Consider the following 19,984-nt stretch of genomic DNA (forward strand, 5'->3'; position numbering starts at 1 on the left):
GAGTGCGAAAACGCAAATAAAAGTGCGTGATTGCATCAAATCAACTCGGTGTCTTCAGAGCACTTATTCAGCATAGATCGAAGAAATAGTGCGCCGAAGACATCATCTTGATTTGATGCAAATGCGCACTTTTATTTACGTTTTCGCACTTATGATGACTGAGTGCGCAGTCCAGTGGTGAACTAAATGCGATATATAAAACGAAATATTTTGCATGAGTCATTAATTTAGATGTAAATTGACTAATTTACCCTTTGGTTGCCAAAAAAAAAATAATTCCATGCAAGCCATTAAGCAGTCAAAATAGCCCAAAATCGCATATTTTGCCCTATAAATTGAGCTATAGCTCGAAAATGTGGCGTGCTGGAGCAAATCTGAGCCCGGATTCGGATTCAGCGGCCCAAAATCTGTCAGAGACTCATAAGTTTGCTCTTGAGACAAAACAAATGTTGCGCTGTGTTAGCATAGAATTTAAGTTTAAGGGTCCACAGCTGTAAAGGCGTGGGTATTCAGCATGACCATGATGAGGGTGACGGACGGGTTCAATTCCCGATCGGTCCAGGAAATTTTCGTAATGGAACTTTCCTCAACTTTCTTGGACATAGAGTATCTTCGTGCCTGCCACACGTTTGTGTTTATTCAATTTATAACCAGAATCTATGCTTCCTCACAAAATTTAAGGTAATTTAGACTGCACAAGCCCTTCAAAGTTTATATAGAAAAACGGGGTTTTTCATGCAATCGACCCTATAAAAGGCTTTGAATTTTGTTGATTTGTAGATAGTACAAATTGAAAAAGTCTTTATATAGGGTCTTGTACCATTTGGGCAGGTATACCTGTTTTGGGCACTTGCTGCTATAACCAAGTCAATTTCAAACCGATTGATTTGAATTTTTGTATAGAGTTAGATACTGCACGTGCCTAGCTCTATACAAAAATTCAAATCAATCGGTTTGAAATTGGCTTAGTTATAGCGGCAAGTGCCCAAAATAGGTACACCTGCCCAAATGACCCTACTTCAAAAATAAAAAAAACAACGTAGATTGATATGCTGTATGTGATGAGTTTATTTCAGCTCTAATTCAAAATAAGACATCCAAACTCAATGGTGCTGAACTATCCTACTGTGAAAACTGTTGCACAAACACTCATTCTACAACTTCTCAATCATCTGCAATCTACTGTCCCTCGTTCTGCTGTCCTGGCGGTCCACGTCCTCCGGATCCACCTCGGCCTTTCTGTCCGCGACCACCTCGTCCACCACCGCCACCGCCCTGTTGACCACCCTGCTGTCCAGTCTGTTGGTCCGAACCCTCTTCAGCCCAGCGGCGGAACCGTGGGAAATCCTGCATCTCGGGTAGCATACTGTGCTGGAGCATCTCCTGCAGCTCGTCGATGTGCTGATCCGATTTCTTCCCGTCGTCGTGGAACGCTTGGGTGATGTCCTAGAACGGGGAAAGTTACGGTTGTGAGGATCAAAAGTTGGAGGATATGTGACAGAAACGGGGACTTACCACCAGAAGCAAGGTGCACACAACGGCCAGGGCTAGAACGGCGCAAGCTTTCATTCTGTCTGAATAGATCGGCTTTTTTCAACAACAAATGATGGCTTCGGTCTTTCCAAACGGCACTTTATATACACCAAAGCTGGACACGTGGGGGCGAAGCATTGGTGACAGTGAGTAATTGTCAACGGAACTCGGTGTCGATCGATTTAGAACGATAGGTATCATTTGGGATAGCTCCGGCCCGACATTATAGAGATATTAAACACATGATAAACCCTTGATTGAGCATTATGCAGATGGTGGTTGAGAACTCAATTGCGGGTTCAGAATAAAATTACATGTGTCGCGAGAGTGCAATGTTCACTGATATATGCAAATGGGTGGATTATTGAATTCTATCAAGATCGACAATGTGGCAGCACGTTTTGTTTGATTAAATTGCTGCAAAATCCTTGCACAAAACAACAGTAGATTAAAGACGATTCATTTGTTACATTTGAGCTTCATATTGAATCAGTCAGATGCGAAAGATGCATGCAGTAGATGCGAAACAGTTGCGACACTTGTGGACCAAGAAAATGTCAATTTTTGATTGAATGTCTATCTTGATTCCAACCGGATAGACAATATTCAGAAAAGAACTTTTGGTTCTTTGTTCGTTTGTTTGCTTATATCCGGGGATTGTAACCATTTATGGGTCATTCAGTGCTGCCATGGTAAAATTAAAGCTCGTAACTCGGTTTTTAAATTTCAGCACCCTCTATATTGGTGAGTAAAAATAAGTTTTGCAATAATTCTTCTAAAAGTTTCTTGAAAATTCACCAGAATCACCTCTAGGAACACCGACAGACATTTCGTTTGGGGATTCTTTAAGTATTTCTGGAATGTTTACAAAAAGAAGATTCTCGCAGGATTTCTTAGAATGATTTTACAAGAATTCCTCGAAAGATCCACCCAAATCCTTGGATTTCTTTGAAATATGAATTCTTCAAGAAATATTGTCAGAATTGTTTCCAGGAGCTTTTTTTTGGATGTCTCCGAATTTTTTTCTTGAAATTTCTCAAGAAATTCTTCATGGAAGTTTTTCCTGGAATTGTACCAAACCTTTCAATTCCAGGAGTTTTTTTTTTTCTCAAAGATTCGGAGTTTCTTTCACATTCATCAAGTGTTTTCCTTTAGCAATTCCTTCAGCAATTCAAAAAGAGTTCTTAAAATAAATCTGAATGAAATTTTCATATCGATTTCTGAAAAAAAGAATACAGTTTAATTGCCTAACGATTATTCCGAAAAAGCTTGACAAATTTCCAATAAAATATTGAAAGGGTTGGCTAAGAAATGGCTAAAGATATTATCAGATGTATTAAATTCCAAAAGCATGACTGCTGGAAGTCCCAAAGAAATCTTAGGAAAAATACAAATGAAATTTCTAGAAAATACTAAATAAATGGCCGAAACAATGTGTTAGAAAGTTACTGAAGGGAAATCCAAATGAATTAATCTAGAGAATTTCCGTACAAACTTGCAACAAAAATTGCCGTAAAAAATCTCGAAAAAAATGCCTATTGAATTTTAACAGAAGGAAGTTCCAGAGAAAGTCATCCAAGAAAATGGCCAAAATTATTATCGATGTGATTTTCAACATCGTTGCAACAAGTTACAAAAACAAGTCATTGAGAAATCATCGTTAGAGATTTTAAAAAAGGATCGAAGGTAATGCCAAAAAAGCCTCAGAACGAACTGCAGAAAGAATTCTCAATTTGAATCCCAAAAAAAATCGAAATGAATGAATTGCCGGAGAGATTTCCGAAAAAAAAATTGAATGCATTTTCGTACGAATTACCGATGGAAAAGCTTAAGCTAGGGCTGAATGAATTTCCTTAGAAAATAAAGTCATAATTTCAGCGGGTTAGAAGCAAAGGAGTGTACAGGGAATAGACAAAATGATCGGGACAGGCAAAATTTTCACTGTTCTAAAAATGTCTTATTAGATGTAACAAATATTATCAAACTTTCACTTTAAGTTGATCAACTAGTTGTGTGTCAGTGGACAAAATTTGGAAAAGATCGGGCTATTCTGCACGAGGTTATAAGCATTTTAGAAAAAAAAGGTAGAATTATCCGATTGCCAAATTTGAACTGTCATATCTCCGGATTCAATGAACCAAATGCAATGAAATTTTGTCGATTTATGACTTATATAATGAGCTCTAAAAAATGATTGAATCAACTTGAAATTATTAACTAGAGAAAAAGTTAAAGCGATTTTGTGAAATTTAATGATTTTTCAATAAATTGGTCTATATTTAATATGCATCTTACTGCTTTTTCAATTAATCGCCGCCTATGTTGTTGCTTTCTTTCAAAACATATCTGTATTCAAGACAATTAGAGGGAATTTAAATGAATTATAAATATATCTTGAATTTTGAAACGATGTTGAAATTTAAGAGAATTTGGTGTTTTATTAGAAAAATAATCTAATCGTTATAATTTTCTTCCGTGTTAAGAATTATAAGTTGAGTCAAAAGTTTTTCAAAGCTCATTATATAAGTCATAAATGGTCAAAATTTCATTGCACTCGGTTCATTGAATATGGAGATATAAGAGCTCAAAGTTGGCTATCGGATAATTATACTTTTTTCTAGAATCTTTATAACTTCGTGCAGAATAGTCCGATCTTTTCCAAATTTTGTCCGCTGATACACAACAAGTTGGTCAACTTACAGTGAAAATTTGAGAATATTTGATGCACTTTTCGAAAAGTAACAGCAATTTGAAATTTTTTTTTAGAAGGGAAAGTTTTGCCTGTCCCGATCATTTTGTCTATCCCCTGTATGTGGCAGAAACCTACTTTCGAATAGATGAGGATATTATGTTTCATCTTATGCAAAACTCCACTCAAACCCAACCCATTTTTTTCGATTCTTTGTATTTTTTCTTACTAACGTATCGACATGAGGTGTATGCAACATTGTACATTAGGATCACCTCCAGCAACACCGTCTGACATTTCTTTGGGGATTCTTTCATGATTTCTCAAAAAAAAAAATCTGGGCTGTTTACTGAAAGAAGATTTTCGCAAGATTCCTTAGAATGACTGAACAAAAATTCCTCTAAAGATTCCTCTTAGCATCCCTATAAAATACATCCCAGTCCATGGATTTCTTTAAATAACAAATCCCTCCAGATATATTGCCAGATTTTTTTCCAGGAGCTTGTCTTTGGATATCTCCGAAAGTTCTTCTAGAAATTTCTCAAAAAAAAATCTTTAACGAATTTTTCCAGGTGTTTCTTCAGGAATTCCTCCAAATCTTTCTTCAAAAGATGCAATTCCAGGAGTTTTTTTACAAAGATTAAAGGGTTTTCCTTTAACAATTTAGATTTTTTTAAAGCCTTTTTCAGAAATTATTTTTATTTATTTTTTTTTCTTTTTTTTCTATTCGTGAAATTCAACTCCAGGGATTTTCTCGGGCATTTGTTTGGAAATTCCTCTAGAAAGTTCAAAGGAGATTTTTCAGGACGTTCCTCCACGGGTTTTTACCATTGCTTTGGATTTATCCAGACCTTACTCCTGGGATTCTTTCAAATGTTTTTTTTTTATATCTCAACAAATCCTGCAGAAAAATACTCAAGAATCTATACCTCAGCATTTTTCGGTAGACGGTTCTCCTGTTTTCCAGTACAGTTGGGTCTCCTATTAAACGCTGCCATCCACTTTACATCCACTACAATTTTCAGCAGTATTGCATTCTACCCAGCTTTTTTAGTGCAGTTAGTGCTTACTACAGACTCATCACACAAAAAATTGAACTAAATTGATTAGGGGACAGTCTGGAAAACGCAATGAGCGTAAAGTGGGTGGCAGCGTCTAACAGGTGACCCGACGGGATTCTAAAAGTTTCTTTAAAAATAATTTTTTTCTTTTAGATTTCTGAAAAAGAAATTTTTTTATTAATTTTTCTGCTGAAATCCCATCAAAAATATTTAGGAATTTTGCGTGCAAATCCCTTCAGGAATTACATAAGATTCTTTCATGAGAATTTCTCCAGAAGTTCTTCAAAGAATTCCTTCAGAAAATACTCCAGGGATCCCACATAAATTAATTGACCTTTGTCTGCGAGCTCTGCAAATATTTTTTTAAAGATTCTTTCATGGATTTTTTTAGGAAACCCACCAGAAGTTTCTCAAGCATTTTTTGTTTGGAGTGATGATTTTTCTAAGAATAAAGGAAGTATCTCAAGGTGTGTCTTCAGGTTTTCTCCTAGGTATTAACCTAGAAATTCTTGCAGAAATTGCTTCAGAGATATCTTCAAAAATGGATTCAGGATTTTTAATCCACGAATTCCTCCAAGGAATTTTCAAGAATTTATTCTACGATTTTCAAAAAGTATTTCCAGAAGTTTTTAAAGGGACTACATGAGGCAATTGGGATTTGTTAGATATTCCTTAAAGAATTCTTCACAAATTTTTGTGAAATTGCTGGAAGAACTTCTGAAAGTGGTTCCTCCAAAAAAGTATGAAGAGTTTATTCTAGGATTTTCAAAAGGTATTACCAGGAGTTTTTAAAAAGACTACATGAGGCAATCCTTTAGGGATTTGTTAGATATTCCTTGAAGAACTCTACAATTTTTTTTTGTGCAATTGCTAGAAAAACTACTGAAAGATATCTGTTGCAATATCTAAACAAATTCTTCAGGGATCTCTGAAGACATCCCAGGAGATATTTCTGATGGAACCACAGAGGAAATTCCTAAAAACAAATCTTGTAGGAATTAATGCAGAATTCACTGGAGGAATTTCTCAAAGCATTCATGAAGAAACAATGAGAAGCAATTCCGTAGCCTCCTAAAGGATTTGTAAAAAAAAATTTAGAAAAGTTTTCAAAAAACTGTACGGAAAAACTTTAGAAAAAAAACCTTGCTGAATTTCTTGAAGAAATTCTAAAACAAACCGAAAAATTCTCTGTAGATAAAAATATCTTCTCAAAGAAATTTCATAAGAAATCCCAGCATGAATTTCTGAGAGAAGCTCTGAATAAATGTCTGAAGAAATCTTCAGAAAGCACTTTTAAATGAATCTTTCTAGGTATGTCCGAATATATCCCAGGGATTTTTAAGGCATTCCAGTGCTAAAGAACTTCGTGGAGAAATACCTGGATAAACTGCTCGGAAAACCACTGGCCAAAAATATTGAGAATAAAGAGTGCGTCTTCAGGTATTCTCCTACAATCATCCAGGAGATAGCTTCAGGATTTTTTGTCCAGGAATTCCTCCAAAAAATTTTTCTAGAATTTACTCTAGGAGTTGCAAAAGGTATCTCCAGTAGTTTTTAAAGGGACTTCATGAAACAATTCTTCAGGGATTTTCCTTAAAGAATTCTTAAGAAATAGTTGTGCTATTTCTGGAAGTACTTCTGAAAGATCCATGGAGCAATATCTGAACAAATTGTGCAGGGATCTCTGAAGATATCCCAGGAGATATTTCTGATGGAACCGCAAAAGCAATTCCTAAAAAAATCCTACTGGATTTTTTACTGAAATCGCTGAAGGAATTTCTCGAAAAATTCATGAAGATACAAGGAGAAGTATTTCCGAAGTCAATCCTGTAGGACTTGTAAATTAATTGTTCGGAGAATTTCTGAAATACTCAATAGAAGGGTTTTTGGCAAAACCCGTTGCTGGAATTCTTGAAGAAATCACAAAAAAATCTGTATAAATCTCTAAAGACAAAAATATCTCCACAGAGAAATTTCTTAAAAAATCACCGCATGAGTTTCTGAGAGAAGCTCTGAAGGAATTTCTAAAGAAATCTTCAGCATGCATTTGAAATGAATCTCTCGAGGAATGTCCGAATAAATCCCAGGGAAACTCTATATGGCATCTCAGGAGTTAGGAGAAATACCTGGAGAAAATATTCCTGAATGTCTAGAGAAACGCATAGATAAGCGTCTGCAAAGATTCCAAGCAAAAAGTCTTGGAATACCCAAGTAACAATGAATGCTGAACAGTGAGAGTATTAGCTGAACAATAGCTGGTTAATGGTGTCAATGACTGAACACAATGTCCAGTCAACCAGTGATCGTATGAGATGTTGAATATGATGTTAAAGTGGAGGCGATATGCGTACATTTCACATGCGCCTAAATGGAGGCATGCACGTATATGGCCTCCACTTTATCATCTTATACAACATCGTATACGATTCCTGGTTGTCTGGGTAACAGCTGAATATTGGTCTGAAGTATGGCTTGTTCAACCTCTTTAATCAGCAATCCATAGATGGCTGAATATCAAGTTGAATAGAATATTATTCATCTGGGTAACCAGCTTGAAAACATACACAAATATGCAGAATTATTCATCTGTTGTTCAACCTTCAATCAAATAGTTTTTGACTACTGACCGAAGCATGTTTTCGTAAAGTCCACATCGCTTCTTCAGCCTTCAATACAAACTGATTTCAACTTATGTTCTTGACTATTCAGACACAACAAGTAATACTCTTGTTTTCGAGGATTTGTAGGTGCTAATGTGAGTGACTGACTATAAATCGGGAGGTCCGAGTTTAATTCCCAGTTTTCCCCCAGATTAATTCATACATTCCTTAACATCTCTTCTGGAAATAGACGCAGCTAATGGTAAAAATAGGCTCATGAAAGTGTTTTATTTTATTTTTACACAATTCATAAACTTAATTGATTACTGATTAAGCGCATATTAAGCCTTAAATCAGCCTTCCAATGAACCTAAAATCAGCTAAAGATTAAATAAAATCACCAAAATTAGATGTTTAGGAGCTGAATAAAGGATTGTGCTCAGCTTTTGTTCAAATGAAGGTTGATTTAAAATGGTTGGAGAAACGTTTGTACAGCATCAAATTGTTACCTGGGATACTTCTGAAGGGATTTCCGCGGAAATTCCTAGGAAATAGTTTTGAACATATTTCTCAAGGATTCCGTACAGGAATAATTGGAGTTATCCTTAGAGGAAACGCCTGATAAATTTCTGGTGTAATATGTGGAGCAGTATCTGAGCGAAATCCTGAAAATCACTAAAATTAGATCTTTAGGAGCTGAATAAAGTATTTAAAATGATTGTAGAAACGTTTGTACAGCATCAAATTGTTACCTGGGATACTTCTAAAGGGATTTCCGTGGAAATTCCTAGGAAATGGTTTTGAACATATTTCTTAAAGATTCCGTACAGAAATTACTGGAGTTCTCCTTAGAGAAAATGCCAGACAAATTTCTGGGGTCATATGTGGAACAGTATCTAAGCGAAATCCTAAAGGATTCCTCTGGAAATCTGGAAGGATTCCTGCCTGAATCCCTGGCAGTAATAATGCAAAAAAATTTGGAGAAGTTCCTCCAGGATTTTCTGGATTAATCCTTGAAGAAAGTTCAGGGCACATTACTGTAACAGGACGATTTGGACATCCCAAGCTGAATTTATCGCACGGTCATTTGTGAAGTTGTGGCAGTGTAGGCCTGAGCCGTCGTTTGTCCGGTCGCCTTTATGCTAATGCTTTGGATATAATATACAATTGAATTTGTATCTTTTGAGGAATTAAAATCGTTACGAACTAACCCATTCGTAACATTACCCATAGAAGTCTGTCCAAAAGAATTATTGAAGAAAATTTTCGAGGAATTCATAGGATAATATCCAAAAAAAAAAGCACTGGAGAAATTTCTTAAAGAATCATTTTTTGAAAAAATAAAAATAGCTGGTTGAGTTTCTGTGAGGAACCTTGGAAAGTTTTATGACCGAATTCGTGGAGTAAATTCTAAAGGAATCTATGGATTAATTTTGAAAGAAAGCCATAGAAGATTTCTTGGACTTGTAATTCTTGTATAAAATTTAAACAGAAATCTCATCAGGAATTAGTGAAGGAATCTTCAGGGAAATTTCTAAAATATTCCCTGGAAATATTTTTCGTAGGAGCCTGTGGAAGATTTTCTGCAGAAACGCTTGGAGAGCATCCTTTGGTTCTCTTAAAGGGTCACTGAAAGCACTTCTTGAAGGCACGGATTCTTTTTCCCGATTCCCTGAAAGAATTCTCTTACGGATTCCTGAAAAAGTTAATTTTTTACAGAAAATCACGAAAGCTTTTCTAGAGGAAATTTTGAAGAAATTTCTGAAGGATCCTCGAACGCAAATTCCGAAGGATATAAATAACTTTCAAAAAAATCCGTTGAACATTTTCCAAAAGGAAATCCTGGAAAGCTTTCTTAAGGAATCAATGGAGTAATATCAGAAGGAATCCAGTGAAGGTTTATTATAAAAAAAAAGTTCCTCAATAAATTTCTGTGGTAATCTCTAGAAAACTTTGGAGAAATTTCAAAAAGGAACTAAGAGTTTTCCAAAGGTATCAAAGGAAGAAATCCCGATGTGGATATTCCGGATGATGGAAGCTCAGAATATCAATGGAGCGCTATCAAGAACGTCTTCATTCGAAAAGGCGGTGAATAACAGGTGTCCAAGAGGGGGGATCTGACTGTATGCGACAACTGGCAAGGCATAATGTTACTATGTGCACTCAAAGTTCTGTGCAAAATTATCCTAAATCCTAAATAATTAAGCTTATAACCCAAGTGATATTTTGATTGCCAATTAGTCTTATAGAGGTTTTCCAAGCCGTCATAAAACCGCATGTCTTTTATTTTGGTTTTGTGATGGTTTTAAGAAACTCCTCTAGTCTATTTGACTAAACAATGTTACTTGTGAAGAGTTCTCTAAGGAATGTGATAACCCACGACGAAGACATACACGTTTCTTCATGAAAATAACATCTATTTTCAAAGTCACTCAACACTGAAAAATCAGGATAAAAAATTGTCACGTTCACATGCATTGCCGTTTATAAATAATAAATAGCATTTCTTGTATTATCACAACCAATAATTGGCACTCACTAACATCCCTGTCTTGCGGTCTGCTGAGTCACAAAAACTTCATCCCTTCTCCTGTTTGTTCTGTACACACCATACAAAATACATGAATAAAAATACTTTCGATATTCGATTTCGTAAAACTCCTGCCCGCCTTGTTTCGTTAAAACTACCTTACAATATCAATGCTATTCAGATCCTTGCTGGAATGTCGTCGTTCTCAATTAAAATTTTCCTAACTAATCTTCCTACCCTAATGAATCGATAGTGATGGAATGGATCCGTTTGTTTTCCGATGAAATCCCTTTTCTTCACGATTAATATTACTTCTTTAGTGAGCAATTAAACAGCTGGATGTCTGGATACATGTCTACTTATGGGACTACTTTACCGGAGCTGCTGTTTCTTACAACTACCTTTAAGGGTACGATGAAGACAAGTATACTTCCCTATTTGATAGGTTATTTCTGCTGCCTAGCTACTGCTTACACGTATAAGATATTCCTCCACTTAAAACTACGCGACGGCTTTGTTAAGAATGGTTAAAAAATAAAATATCAATCGTTTCTTCTGTGTATGTATAGAAGACGGCAAGATTCACTTCTCGTAAGGCACTCCGGTGGTCATCGGGGTATTTGGCGGGGATTGTTTCGGTATCAGTTGGTTTGACAAATCCCTGGATTGGGTTTGGAGCTTTGTGGAATTAAATTTCCTGCAGCGAGAGCATCGATCCGTTGTGTGTTTTCTGTTCCTCCAGGATTTTGGTCAACGTCCGGAACACGTTGTCCGGCAGATGATCCAGCAACATCCGAGGCATCACTTTCAACTCGGTGAAGTCCTCGGCCGTGGCCCAGCGCATTTCGAATGTTGGTCCGCCGGTGTTGGTTTTTCTGAAAAAATATTGACAATCATTGCTGTATTTCTCGTATCGAAAGAATACATTTCAAATAAAAAATAAAACTAAACAATCGAAGCACATAATATATTGTAGTCTCTTACTTTTCCAACTCCGTTTTCTTCCTCCGAACGATATGTAAGATTCTTCCTCCGGTGTACAACCGAGTTTTGGCAAAGCGTCGCTTGGAGATTTCACTCGACAGCAAACCGCCTTCCTGTAAAATAACACCATTCAATTAGGGTATGTGTTCCATCATTAATCTCACGCTCCCATATTCATCCTATTCGAAAACAAGCGATTACGGCACCGATTGATGCCGTTCTTTTTGTTTTTATGGGTGCTCACTTCTAACAAAAAATACAAAAATAAGAAACAAAACAAACAGCGCTTCAATCCTTTATTTTCCGTAGGATGAAAATGGGAGCCACATGCTTAAGAAGGGAACCAATACCCTATTAGTAAAAAAAAAACAAAAACATAACGAAAATGTTCATCATCAAAACTTACAGCAGTGGACACCGTCTGAATGGGGCGTTCACCAAGCAGCGGGCTTTGGCCGTTGGCTTTCTTGGTGATTTCCGTTACGTCGTGCCACGTGGTTTCCAGATCGCGCGACGGTACGCCAAACAAAGCGTACCCAAAGCCGTTCAACATTATGCGCCACTGCAAATTGAATGGGAGAGAAGAGAAAAGGAGAGAGAGATTCAGTTCCGCAGGAAGCAAAGCGGTGAGAAACTTATTGTTTGCAATTTTGTGAAGAATGTTGTACGCAAGATTTTAGAGGAAGTTGCATGGTCTGCTGCGTAGCATGCAGATGTAAGTCCAAATCTAATTGAAATTAAATAGTTTTATTTATTTTACATTTTATTTTTTAAACTAGTGTTATGAATCGTTACTCTACATAGAGAAAATTAGATTTGTTACTGGTTGAAATTATATAAAATGAACTTCTGGATGATTTGGATATCGAATATCTTGAATATCTCAAATGATCTTATCTGAACACTGTGGAAACAGAAAGCAGTAAGCTGAAACACAAGCAACACACATGGGGTTTCGGACAACGCACCAGGAAGAAGACTTGCAAGCATTTTCAAATGACGGGGATGATGAATAACTGAGAGTTGGGTAGGTTCACTTACCTTCGGCAGCTTACACGCCCGAATCGTCTCGATAATACTGGTCCTCAGATTCTCGATCGAATCTACGCCCAACCGCATCACGAAATCATCCCCAACTCCAATGGTAAACGCATAGCTCTCCGTATACCGTGCCGCTTCCCGACTGAGCAAACCAGCCGGGGTGGCAAATGCATACACCCGCAAGTCCGGGAAACGGCTTCTCAGTTTCGCCGCCAGCAGAATGGAAACGCCAGCTCCCAAACTGTGCCCCGTCAAGACCAAGGTGTACTCCGGGTAGGTGTTGAAGATCCGCTCCAGCATGTTACCCTCGCGAAGCCGTTTGAGCAAACAATCCACACCGGCCACCATACCACGATGGGCGGACGACTCAGGAGGCATTCCCGGGGCGTCGAATCGCTCGGCATTGGCCACCAGATCGGTGAAGACATCACGCATCGATAGACTGCCTCGGATGGATATGACGATACTCTTGGTGCTGTGATCCGCCAGTACGCAGAATGGTAACTGTGAATGGGAAACGTTATCAGTTATGAGAAACGCTTTCAATAAGTTGAAGAATTTTCTAATTAGGTTCAAATGGCTTCGCTCTACCTATAAGAGCATCCAGCTTGGTGATCGTAAAGGCATTCGTAAAGATGATGCGAGTGGCGGGAATCATCTTGGTCTCCTTCACAATTTTCTGCTACAGTTATAGTAAGTATTACGTGTCCATTAAATAGAAAGAATAACTTGAAGTTCCCATTGAAACTCCAGATTACGCTGTCGCTTCTATGAATCACAAGGAATCATCAACCACTTTGAAGTTGGATCCCTCAAATAAAGTGCCAGTATTCCAACATAGCACTTGTACCTGCAATACGGAAGCACAAATCGTTATCAACGATACCCAAAAAGAAGCACCCTCAATTCCTCTGAATATATGTCACTGCCGGACTTGCATTGCTCAGGACACGGATGAACACGGAAATTCAAATCTACACTGTGTGGAACACGTTATGACTGAGGAAGAATATCGCTCACTGTTGGCGCAGTCCAAACTTTCGGAACCCGCACACCCCTCAACCCGGAAGAAACGATCTCCGTACACCTGGGAAGAGCTCCTCGAGAAGATATCCTTCATGGGCAGCCACGACAGCACGTTCAACAAGCGGACTCAGGGTTACTTCCACTACAACTATGCCAACAGCAGCGCAGGTACTAGTCATAATCCGCCTACCCCACCCAGTAATCCACCCCAAACGACTGCTACTAGTACTACTTCTACTACCACTTCTACTTCTGTTCTCATTTCAACTATTACCACTTCTGGCGGAACGACTGATACGGTTGCAACAATTGGTGCGGGTTCGACGGACACAACTACAGCTCCTCCGGCGAGCACGGGCAATGCTGGCGGATAGTTTTGATGGGCGTGATCTCCGCGAGGTCGGCCATCATGTGGCCAAAATGTCGTCTAAGAAAATAGAAAGTTTCTATGATCAACCTGCATTTTGTTACCATTACATATTTCCATAGACATAAAAGCCAAGTTAAAAGTCGTGTTTTGTTGAGTGTACCTGCATAGAGAGCTCTCAGAAGCAAGCACGACATCGTCGCATGTTCGGAAAACATTTTCTTCAGTCAATCTATATCAATAAACACACACCTTACTCCACACATAATCTTACTGAACCGCCGATATCGTGTATTTTAGGAGTCAAGTTAATAGAAATATCCAAATAAAGGGCTTACAGTCTGCGGAAATAATAGGATTAGTGGTCAAGTGACTAACACTTCTAATTCGTCTGCAGAAAGTCATGGGTTCAATCCCTACTCCATCTCATTCCTCTAATTTTGTACCTTTCTATCTACTTTCTCTCTCTTATGTTCATATACATCTCATATACATAAGTGACCCGATTTTGTCAGCCCCTTTCTGGAACACACTTTTTGCTCTCTTCAAAAATCTAAACAGTTTTTCAAATTCTTAATCCCTCTATGATTTGTCTTTCAGCAGTAGCTTGATGATGAACTTAAATAAATTTACCAAAGTTTGACGCTAAGATAATGACAGCAAAAAGTTCGTCGCTAAATGGGGCTGACAAAATCGGGTCCTTACTGTATATTCATATGAACAAAGTCATCACTAGAATCAGAAACGGGTTGAAAAAGCCGTTCTAATCCTTCCAAATGCCACAGCACAGTGTCAATCTACTAAACAAGGCCCACATTTTAAGCTTCCAGCGAGCTGTGCCACGCCATCTTCAGAGTAATCAACACGCAATCTATCACCTTACGCGTGGCATCCACGCACCAAGCGTGAACCCTCTGCCAAAGCACCATTTCCCAATACCACACCAATATTCGCATGAACTTACATACGGAGGCTTCCTTGCCAAGAGTTTGTGCGCCTTCGATTTTTTTTTATTTGACTTACATTGTTGTCAGCCATTAGTAAGGATCCGAGGTAGACGAATTCCTCCTTCGCCTACCAGTATGTACTTTATTTTTGAGGCATTCACCACCAGTCCGACCTTTGCTGCTCCGCGTTTGAGGCGGGTGTACAGCTCTGCCACCGTTCCAAATGTCCATGTCACCCGTAAAGCACACAAATTAACCGGAATTTTTGGAAATCGTTTCCCAGCTGTTGAGCCCGGCTCGTCGTATCACACCATCCAGAGCGATGTTGAAGAGTAGTCAAGAGAGTCCATCACTTTGTCGCAGTCCCCGGGAGATTCGAATGAACTGGATGGTTCACCCGAAACCATTACGCAGTATTGCACACCGTCCATCGTTGCTATAATCAGTCTAGTCAGCTTTCCAGGAAAGCCGTTTTCGTCCATGATTCTCCATAGCTCTGTGCGGTCGATACTGTCATATGTCGCTTTGAAGTTGAAGAACAGGTGATGCGTTGGGACCTGATATTCACGGCATTTCTGGAGGATTTGCCGTACGACGAAGATCTGGTTCATCGTCGACCGGCCGTCGATGAAGCCGGCTTGATAACTTCCCACGAGCTCATTCGTTTTAGGTGACAGCTGGGATAGCATCCTGTTTCCGCTTCTGTTTGCACCGTTCCATGTTCTGTCGGGTCCCTTGCTGCAGCATTACCGCCCGCGCTGCGTTTCGTCGATTCCGTTCCACGTACACGATGGTGTTCTCGGCTGCGTTGGTGATGGCTATTTTCACTGTACTCCAGCAAACCTCTAGAGGGGCCTCTTCGAGCTCGCCCTCATCTGGCAACTAACCTCGAGATTCTGCGCGTATGCTGAGGCGAAATCCGGTTGTTTTAGTGGCTCTAGGTTGTACTGTTGCGGTCGCCGGTACCGTACATTGTTGATGACGGAGAGTATTGGGCGCAGTTTGAAAAAAGGTGCTACGTATGGCCATGTTTTTGGAGGCGACGAAATCAATGAGTCGTAGGCCGTTTTCGTTCGTCAGCTGGTGGGCGCTGAACTTTTAAATCGTCGATCTGAATTCCTCCTCCTGGACTACCTGACCGTTTAAATCTCCTATGATGATCTTGACGTCGTGACTTACGTTCGATATGCGCGTAAAATGCGTCCTTTTCATCATCAGTGCTTCCGGAGTGTGGGCTGTGCACGTTTATTATGCTGAAGATGAAGAATAGGCCCTCGATCCTTAACCCATTAACGCCCGAATTATGCCACAATCACAGTAGATGTCTGATTTATTCTGGAGTACCTCAACCCCATAAAAGAAAGTTATTGTAGTCATTTAAACGGAAATCTACGGTGAAATTTTCGTTTTAATACACAGTGGGGCATATGCACGTGAAACGTTGAAAAAAAAAATTTTCTTTCAATTTTTTTGCGCAGCTACCTTATTTCTATGAGCTATGTAAATCTGTTTTAGATGACTGATCATAGTTGATATTCTATTAATAAAAAAAGTTACAGTTTGAAATGTTCCAGAAATGGATTACATTACACGCAACCTGAGATTGGCAGATTACAATACATTTGGGTATGAAACATATACAAATATTGTATTAGGGCCTTGCAAATACAAAAATTGGTAGGTGGCAGTATACCAAAAATTGTATTGGCTACCTAGAACCTGGAAAAGGAAAATTTCGCATGTATGCGTGTGCTCTGTCGCACTGGTTTCTCATTATTTGTTCTATTTTTAGACTGATCATGGCAGCAGCGGCGGCATCAAATACCAATACATGTTTAAAAAGAAATACGGGCGGCGGCGGGAATCGAACCGAGACACTATCATGGTGTTACACGGTATCCTGCGCTCTAACCAGCACGGCTAAAACTGCACATGAATGAACAAGAGGCTGAAAGCCATCATGATCAACACAAACGTGGCTTGGTGATGGAAGTGATACAGCCGCCACACTGCACAATGGGTCCAGAGCCGTATTTGCGAAGACAAAACTGTTTAAGCTTCAGCTTTAAGTTTTTAGACACATATTGTGTTCTAGAAAGTTTATTTTCAATTGTTGATCCTATTCCCTATTATTGTTATGTTAGGGTGGTTTGTCTGGTTAAACTGATTAAAAAATCTGCTTTCTAATAATTTTATTTGCGATGCCATGATGGATGGTGATGGGTCGTTTAATTAGAAATTCCACCAATAAACGGCAAATTTTAAATTTCATATATCTCAGGACTCTCACCACTTAGAAAGTAGGTGTCTTCGACAACGTTGTTAAGTGAGTCAAGGGCTTACAGTTAATGGTCCACTAGGCGGCGCTAGTTACACATTTGCAAAATCATTCAAATGATTGATATTTTTTCGTGAAGTAATCAACAAGCTGTAAGTTTGTTTTCTTTGAACGTGTCTAAGTCAAGTCAAAGGTTTTTCAAAGAGCTATGTATTAGTCATAATTGTGCAATGTCGCATTTCATTCGGTCCCCTTGATCCAGAGATATAGCAATTTAAACGAAGAACACTCAAATATGAACTACTTTATTAGAGTTGCTCCTATTTTATGTAAAGTTATCCAATCGAGCCCAAATTTGTACCGTTTATAGCTTACTAGTTGTGCAACTGGCAGGAAAAATTTGAGAATATTTGGTGCATTATCGAAAAAGTTACAGCTTGCTGAATATATTTGAAATAATAAATTAAAGTTGCATGCTTCAATTAATTCGTAACTAGCGCCGCCTACTGACAGAACCTTGAACCAATCAGCTAATCAACTGAGCGGCCGTAACCAACCTAACAACATCGCCGAAGACATCAACTTTCTAAGTGATCTGAGTCCTGAGATATATGGAATATAATATTTGTTTGCTCACTAGCGCTAGGGTAATTGATCCAATCATGGAGGAGTTAAGCGCTGGGTTCATGTTTAAACCACAATTGTATCGCCCCAAGCAAACTTTTTACATGGATTGAATTGAAAATAATATAATCCATCCTTAATCTACGGGAAAATAACGAAATATTGCCACTTTGATGTTGTTATGAGCATTTTATTCGTTTTTATCTGAAAGATCATTGTGTTCCTAATGTTGCGGTATGTGTTCCTAATGTTGCGGTATTTTGTTCCTATTGTTGCGGTATCCCATTGAAATCATATGGGATACCGCAACATTAGGAACACTACCGCAACAATAGGAACACAGCAGCAAACACATTTATGAAAATATTTTTTAAAAATAGGTTTTTGGGCAAATCTTAAGCAAACAAATGGTGCAATCTCATAATTTAAGCACCATACATCTATTTAAAATACCTTTTGGTAACATTTCAGTCGAAAAAGTGCTCAATTGCCATTACCGCAACAATAGGTACTACCGCAACGATGGGAACAATTACCCTACCTTGTGGTGGAATTTTGAATCAAACGGCTCATCATTTGTTAGTTCCTGACCAGCCAAATAATATTGCCGAAGACACCAACTCTCTAAGTAATCAGGATGATGAGATATTTGGTATAAACATTTCATCAGTGTTACGTCTGTTTGTCTCTGTTATGACAGATATCACAGACAGCAAGACGTAGCACTGGCGAAATTGCCATACCGTACATCTTGGCACCATGATTACTTAAATATTCGGTATACTTGGCAAAGTTGGTAGGCCAGCCAAGGTTTTACTGGTGATGGGCCGTTTGATTTAAAATTCCACCACTAGGTAGCGCTGACGATAAATTAATTATTATATTCCATATATCTCAGAACTCTGATTACTTAGAAAGTTGGTTTCTTCGGCAATGTTGTTTGGTTTATTAAGGCCTTTCAGTTGATTAGCTGATTGGTTCAAGATTCTGCCAGTAGACGGCACTAGTTGCAAATTAGTAGAAGCATGTATCTTTTACTTATTATCTCGAATATATTCAGCAACCTGTAACTTTCTATAATGTGTAGGAAATATTCTCAAATTTTATCTGCTAGTTTCACAACTAATTAGCTATAAATGGTACAAATTTGAGCTCGATTGGATAATTTTACATGAAGTTGGAACGACTCTAGTAAAATGTTTCATATTTGAGTGTTCTTCGTTAAACTGCTATATCTCTGGATTAAGTGACCCAAATGAAATGAAATTTTGCACATTTATGATCAATATATAGCTCTTTGAAAAACCTTTGACTTGACTTAAATATGTTCAAAGAAAACTAAATTACAGCTTTTTGATTGCTTTACGAAAAAAAAACATTCATTTCCATAATTTTGCAAATGTGTAACTTGCGCTTCCTTGTGGCAAAATTTCGAAACAAGTGGACCATTAACTGTAAGCCCTTGACCTACCAAACAACATTGTCAAAGACACCAACTTTGTAAGTGACCAGAATTCTGAGATATATTAAATTTAAAATTTGCTTGACCTCTAGCACCGCCTAGTGGTATATACAAAAGCATGCTAAGTTTTAAAAATTGCCTAAAACATTTTTAGCAAGTTGTATCCTTTTATAAAGTCCACCAAAACTATTCAAATTTTGATTACTTGTTCCTCAACGAGTTTGATTTAATTGGTGCAAATTTGGGCTTGATTGATTATTCAACTTTACACGAAATTAGAGCCCTTCTATCTATATCTAGTTTTTGACTTCCGTTTATCAAATTACTGTACCGTAATCCGGGGTAACATTGATCAGAATTTTCGATCTTTCTTGAATAATTCTCTTGTTAAAGCAAATGCTACATGTTTTATATTTTTAAAAGAAGTACTGGCCCTCTGAGTTTGTGTTAAGCTACTCGTAAAAGTATTGTAAAACTTTAAAACATGTTTAAAAGGGTTTTTAAATCTAATTTTTGATTGTGTTGATTTGGGGTAACATTGATCATGTCAGTGATCAATGTTCATTTGTGTTGAAAATACCCTTACTTACTTAATTTGGGGTCGCTGATTTCGAATATGTTGTCTAAATTCTTACAAATAATGTACTTTTTAAGTTATTTTAGGATTAAAATCCTCTAAACAACGAATAACGCCTAAAGGTAGGCAATGGCTTAAGGAATTGATAGTCGACTTTTAATAAATCGTAAATTTTACTGAAAAATAGCATTTTCATAAAAGTTTCGTTTATTAAATCCAACTCTAGTATATCATATTGAAGTAATACAGTGATTTCGAACCTCAT

At 38.0% G+C, this 19,984-nt stretch overlaps 3 protein-coding genes across 4 annotated transcripts in view; 1 reads left to right on the forward strand and 2 right to left on the reverse strand.

Annotated features, from left to right (window-relative positions):
• Positions 1-1,044: 1,044 nt before the first annotated feature.
• On the reverse strand, positions 1,045-1,667 carry LOC109621439 (uncharacterized). The gene is made up of 2 exons (XM_020075453.3): positions 1,516-1,667; positions 1,045-1,446 (listed from the first exon to the last, which is right to left on the reverse strand). Exons 1-2 carry the CDS (start codon positions 1,567-1,569, stop codon positions 1,180-1,182), a joined length of 321 nt encoding a protein of 106 aa, XP_019931012.2. The 5' UTR covers positions 1,570-1,667; the 3' UTR covers positions 1,045-1,179.
• Positions 1,668-10,279: 8,612 nt separating this feature from the next.
• Positions 10,280-19,984, reverse strand: part of LOC115267985 (diacylglycerol lipase-beta) — a gene marked incomplete in the record, with an annotated part of 132,476 nt that continues 122,771 nt past the window's right edge. The window contains 4 exon segments of the mRNA XM_062856478.1: positions 10,280-11,288; positions 11,398-11,510; positions 11,804-11,959; positions 12,439-12,942. Coding sequence (XP_062712462.1) covers positions 11,102-11,288; positions 11,398-11,510; positions 11,804-11,959; positions 12,439-12,942 — 960 coding nt within the window.
• Positions 12,958-14,204, forward strand: LOC109621467 (uncharacterized). 2 transcript variants are annotated; one of them, XM_020075496.3, is made up of 3 exons: positions 12,962-13,131; positions 13,192-13,632; positions 13,804-14,204. In XM_020075496.3, exons 1-3 carry the CDS (start codon positions 13,074-13,076, stop codon positions 13,836-13,838), a joined length of 534 nt encoding a protein of 177 aa, XP_019931055.2. In that variant the 5' UTR covers positions 12,962-13,073; the 3' UTR covers positions 13,839-14,204. The 2 variants fall into 2 exon arrangements, with proteins under 2 accessions (XP_062712463.1, XP_019931055.2); XM_062856479.1 differs by having other exon boundaries at positions 12,958-13,131; positions 13,192-14,204.

Source organism: Aedes albopictus, chromosome 3, assembly GCF_035046485.1.
Source record: "Aedes albopictus strain Foshan chromosome 3, AalbF5, whole genome shotgun sequence".
NCBI classification, from domain to species: Eukaryota; Metazoa; Arthropoda; class Insecta; order Diptera; family Culicidae; genus Aedes; species Aedes albopictus.